Here is a 5794-nt window from a genome sequence, read left to right as displayed (position 1 = left end):
GAAAATGCATTAGTCTTTAGTCATTTTTAGATGCGTGCACATTTAAAGTTTACCTCTACTTTCTTATCATTGTACCCCTTAAATTTATTTTTTAGAACGATAATCTAGTTTTAGGTCTAGAAATGGTTTAGACCCACTCCCCATATTGTAATGACTAATTTGCATTTTAGAAAGAAAATTAAATTTATTTATGTAGAAGAATTAATGAGAAACAAGACGAAAATCCATTAGTCATTAGTCATTTTAAGATGTGTACACCGTTAAAGTTTACCTCTACTTTCTTATTGTTGCATCTTTTAATTTCATTTTTTAGAATTATGATCTAGTTTTAGATCTATAGATGGTTTAGACCCACTCTTCATACTCTTAGGTCTATAGATGGTTTAAACGCACTCCCCATATTCCTAGTGTGCACAGGGATCTAACTATGCTTCAAATAAGAGACACCTAACTATGCTTCAAATATGAGGCTAGTGTATCTCCTTTAGAATTTGAACTTATGACCTCTTTTACAAGCATAAAAGTTCTTGACGATTAAACCAATTTAAAAACACATAAATTAATCCATACCTAAAATAATCTTATGAAAAGGTTATGCAAGTGCTAGTTTATTAGCTATGTAGTATGCTAGGTTAATCCTAGGGAAAGGGTATTCTCCCCTCGAGTTTGTTATGATTGCAACTTCCTAAATCATGTGTGACAAATTTACAATTCACTCTTTACCAGTAAAGGTCGTTCGGGCCCAGGGAAAAGAGACCCCACGATTAAATGTACCCTGAACCGTCCGATGTATATCGTGTCTTACGGCTTCGATTTCACCCCAAATACCACTTTGATCCCACCCACTCCCCCGCCAAATGGGCATTCACATGCCCTATATATACACTCCAGCTTTGTATATCTCTCGCACTCTCCTCTTTCGCTCTTCACCAACTAGAGGCACTGTGTTCAAATCGTGACACTGTGCATTCTGTAGGGAAGTTCTTTGTTTCTTCTTCTCAGTCATGGCGCTTCTTGTGGAGAAGACGGTGACGGGGATAGAGTACAAGGTGAAAGACTTGTCACAGGCTGACTTTGGTCGAATGGAGCTGGATCTGGCCGAAGTTGAAATGCCTGGCCTCATGGCTTGCAGGGTTGAGTTTGGTCCTTCTCAGCCATTCAAGGGAGCTAGAATTACTGGCTCCCTTCATATGACCATCCAGACGGCGGTTCTTATCGAGACCCTCACTGCCCTCGGAGCCGAGGTCAGATGGTGCTCCTGCAATATCTTCTCTACTCAGGTACTTCCTCACACATTTTTTTGGTTGGTGTTTTTATTTTCTCATTACAGATTTGATAATGCATCTACTCCACCTACCTTCCATTTGCCACAGCTTTGCCCATCTCTATTTCATTATCCCTAGTTGTTCAACTAACTGACCTACTCTGTAAGTTGGGACTGAACTTATGCCATTGTTATACCTTACACTTACTTTCATTACTGGTTTTTATTTGCATATGACCACTTTCACCCTAGACAATAACACAAAGCGGTGTGCCTGTTATGCCATTTTCGCTTTGTTTTTGCATCTGGTGATATTTAACCTTAGGTTATGCCGGTAAAGATGGATATATCTGTGCCATTTTCACGCCAAGCTATGTAGCCCTAGATGATGCCGCCATATATAGGCATCTTTTAGGTCATTTCACCGTTTCTGCCTCCAGGTTTTGCCTTTGGTTGCCTTCACCTAGATCATGCGGTTATAGATGAATACGTCTTATGACATTTTCAGTTCGGGTTTGTATTTGAACAACTTGGCTTTTGAAGGAACCGCTTTACATGGGTATCTCTTATTTCATTTTACTCTAGATGCGCGTATGGTGAGCTTCACCGTAGAATCTCTCATGCCATTTTCAGCTGGTTTTGCATTTGACGACGTCCACCTTAGATGATAAATACTACAGACGGGGACATCTTTAGGTTATATGTTATATTCCTAAACATTTTCTAGGTTAAATATTTAGGAAAATACGATGCAGAGTTACAAGTTAAAGGTTGTTTCAATGTGATTATTCTTTTGCAAAATATCATAAGTAGGTTGCTCGAAAGTTTCAGCCATTTTCCGAATTCTTCTGTTTAAGTAACTTTTGTGGTACTCCTGAAACTAGGAGCGGTAGCTCTCCATATGGCACCCTGCCTATTTGTATGAAACTTCATTTGCCCACACTTATATAATTCCATTATTACTGAAGCTAGGCTAACGAACACCAAGCTTTCAGAATTTCATTTTTACCTAAAATTTTCAATAATTTTTTTGAGCACTGAAATTAGGCCAATGGACAATTGTTTCATTTTATTTTTGCAGTTTGCTCTTCGTGATATTTTAGATCTGCTTTTACTCAAGGAGCAATTTATTTTTAATTTAATAAGGCTTTCAAAGCTTACAATATTTATCATTAAAATTAATTCCAACAAGTGCGCTGGTGATGTTCTCGAACTACTGTTGGATGATTTTGTTCAATTATTTTGATGATTTTCTGTTATTGTGATCTGATCTGTAAATTCATTTCACAGGACCATGCTGCAGCAGCCATTGCCCGCGACAGTGCAGCTGTGTTTGCCTGGAAGGGGGAGACACTCCAGGAATACTGGTGGTGTACAGAGAGGGCTCTGGACTGGGGTCCTGGTGGTGGCCCAGATCTGATTGTTGATGACGGGGGGGATGCCACCCTACTAATTCACGAGGGGGTCAAGGCTGAGGAAGAGTTTGCGAAGACTGGCAAGATTCCTGATCCTTCTTCAACTACCAATCCCGAGTTTCAGATTGTTTTGGGATTGATCAAGGATAGTCTCAAGGAGGACCCCTTGAAGTATCACAAAATGAAGGACAGGTTGGTTGGTGTATCTGAGGAGACTACTACAGGGGTGCACAGACTCTATCAGATGCAGGCTAATGGATCTCTCCTGTTCCCTGCTATTAATGTTAATGACTCTGTTACGAAGAGCAAGGTATAGGTCTGATTCTATGAGCTTTTGTGTTTAGGTTGGGCTTTTGAAGTATCTAAGCTTTGTTTTGTAAATTTTAAAGGTTTGGTCCTATATTAGATCAGCATGAGATTTCATTGATGACTAGGGTTATAAAAAAGTGATATTGGGGTTTTGTTTCTCCATGGATGTTGGTTAGACAATTTACTACATGTTAAGAATGTGGGGGTTTATATTTAAACTTGATAAGATAGTGTGACTGGGCAGTTTATTGTGTTTATTGTTCTTGTTAAGTTCCACATACTGCTGATTGGGTGCCAGTGAACTTGATTAGGTGTCTGCAAATGCTTCTGACAACCATGAAGTGTGTCTAAAAACATTTTGGCAGATATTCTGTTTTAGTTTTTTTACTTTTAATATTATGTTAGATTCGTGTGAGTGTATGTGTTATGAAGACAGCTTATAATTGCATTTAGGGGCTCATCAAGACTTTGATGAATTGTCTTATGTGTGGTTTTATGGCATCTTGTTGCTGCGTACAAGATGTATGGCTTGAAATTTCTTCCATGCTAGTATATTGGATTAGCAATATAGACATGGTTGGATCTGATGGTTTTGGTGGCAAGATATGATTGATTGTTTTCATTGCATTATTTTTTGTTTATGTTGTTGGTTGGCTTGAATCTGATTGTTCTATGTTTTGTTTTGCAGTTCGATAACTTGTATGGTTGCAGGCACTCACTTCCAGATGGTTTGATGAGAGCCACTGATGTGATGATTGCTGGCAAGGTTGCTGTTGTGTGTGGATATGGAGATGTTGGTAAGGGTTGTGCTGCTGCCATGAAGGCTGCTGGAGCTAGAGTCATTGTGACAGAGATTGACCCAATTTGTGCTCTGCAAGCCCTTATGGAAGGTATCCCTGTTCTTACTCTAGAAGATGTAGTGAGCACTGCAGATATCTTTGTTACAACAACAGGAAATAAGGATATTATTATGGTGGATGACATGAGGAAGATGAAGAACAATGCTATTGTTTGCAACATTGGTCATTTTGACAATGAGATTGACATGCATGGTCTTGAAACCTACCCTGGTGTTAAGAAGATAACAATCAAGCCTCAGACAGACCGATGGGTGTTCCCTGAAACAAACAGTGGTATCATTGTCCTTGCCGAGGGGCGTCTCATGAACTTGGGTTGTGCTACTGGCCACCCAAGTTTTGTCATGTCTTGCTCATTCACAAACCAGGTATGTTATTAAACGGTGCTAGAATTCCTGCCTTGTATGTTTTTGTGTGTGCAGTTAAAAGTATTGCATTATTGTGAATGCTTGCATTCTCTGCTACAGGTTATTGCACAGCTGGAGCTTTGGAATGAGAGAAAAACAGGCAAGTATGAGAAGAAGGTATATGTGCTGCCCAAGCATCTGGATGAGAAGGTAGCTGCTCTACATTTGCCCAAGTTGGGTGCCAGACTTACAAAGCTTTCTCCAGACCAGGCTGCATACATTAATGTTCCCGTGGAGGGTCCTTACAAGCCTGTTCACTACCGATACTGAGCTAATCATGATTTTCTCATGACTTGTTTGTGAAGAGCTGTTTTGATTATAGCAATTCGAGCACAAAACAGTTTTGGCATCTTCATTATTTTCCGTAATAAGTGATAGATTACTTAATTTGAATGATGTTGAATTGTGAGCTGAAGCGGAATAAGAATCCATGGGCTAAACCAAGGATTTGAAGAAAATGAAAAGAAAATGTTCGTTGGTTTCACATTCTATTTGTATCTGGATTTTATGCTGAGCAATTTTATTATGTAAAAGCTATTTTCGTATTAAGTTGAGTTACGCGCCCAAGCTATACGCTTAGTCACTGAACTATGAATTCACTGAACTATGAACATGATTTTGGAAAATATGTTTTGTTATGATGATTTCGATGAATTTGACTTTATTGTCCTTTTTGTGACGCCGTTTAAGTATGGTAGTCAGGCATATGTAATGATCATCAACATAGATTTATAAATCAGAGAAAGTGAAAAGAGAAGGGAAACTGAGAGCAATAACCATCATAATAATGGCAGGTAAATTATCTCCTCACCGTCTAAATGACATGCAATAATAGGACTATAAACATCCTGAAATAATTTAATTTGGTCTTAAGATCACATACGGTTCCCTTGTTGACACCTGATTTGAGATCCTCCTATTACGGCTTTGTGTTGTTTATAACTTTGTAGTAACCTTCATATCAAATATCCATGCAATTTGTTTCTTGCTTAAGTTTTTAGCTTCATGTTCATTGTATTGGCCGAGATATTTTTGCTAAGAATGATTCAATTTGGTTCAAGTTTGTTCATGACAAAAAGATTTAGCAACAAAATTATGTTGTTTAGTTGGGATTTACATCCTCATTCTATACGTTCATTGCAATGAATCTATCGAGGTCATGGAATTGCTGAAAAATTGAGTCTAGCCAATGTCTATGTCCTTTTTTTAGAGGATTATTTGTTGATTGGATATCAGATGATTTGTTTCCTTGAAGTAGATAGCCGTATACGAGTTTCTGTAAATTTGTGGATTGGTGGTGAAATGTTAATCTCTCAATTCATTGAAGTGACATTTGTGAAAATTAAATCGATTAGTCCTTAAGAATGATAAGTTTAAATAGAGTTGTAAGACTCTTGCTATTTTAGGGTTACTCTGTATTGAGCGATTTAGCTTGTTTTTTGTTTAGAGTTGTTGCAACAAACATGATGCATTGGTTGTATATTTGAAGTATGATGCAAATATTGGGGGAGTCTTGTGCAATAAGATAAGAACGTCTCCGTT

The 5794-nt window shown here is 38.1% G+C and overlaps 1 protein-coding gene across 1 annotated transcript; it reads left to right on the top strand.

Moving 5' to 3' along the window:
- Positions 1-899: 899 nt before the first annotated feature.
- On the top strand, positions 900-4797 carry LOC131066000 (adenosylhomocysteinase). The gene is made up of 4 exons (XM_058000660.2): positions 900-1280; positions 2555-2989; positions 3677-4213; positions 4313-4797. Exons 1-4 carry the CDS (start codon positions 1005-1007, stop codon positions 4520-4522), a joined length of 1458 nt encoding a protein of 485 aa, XP_057856643.1. The 5' UTR covers positions 900-1004; the 3' UTR covers positions 4523-4797.
- The last annotated feature ends 997 nt before the right edge of the window (positions 4798-5794 follow it).

This window comes from Cryptomeria japonica, chromosome 3 (assembly GCF_030272615.1).
Source record: "Cryptomeria japonica chromosome 3, Sugi_1.0, whole genome shotgun sequence".
In the NCBI taxonomy this organism is placed as follows: Eukaryota; Viridiplantae; Streptophyta; class Pinopsida; order Cupressales; family Cupressaceae; genus Cryptomeria; species Cryptomeria japonica.
The sequence above is the reverse complement of the archived record's forward strand: the minus strand, read 5'-3'. Positions and strand labels throughout refer to the sequence as shown.

Coding starts and splice junctions, on each gene's coding strand:
- LOC131066000 (XM_058000660.2), top strand. CDS start 1,005: ATGGCGCTTCTTGTGGAGAAGACGGTGACGGGGATAGAGTACAAGGTG. Junction 1,281..2,554: donor GCAATATCTTCTCTACTCAG/GTACTTCCTCAC, acceptor TTCATTTCACAG/GACCATGCTGCAGCAGCCAT. Junction 4,214..4,312: donor CTTGCTCATTCACAAACCAG/GTATGTTATTAA, acceptor TCTCTGCTACAG/GTTATTGCACAGCTGGAGCT.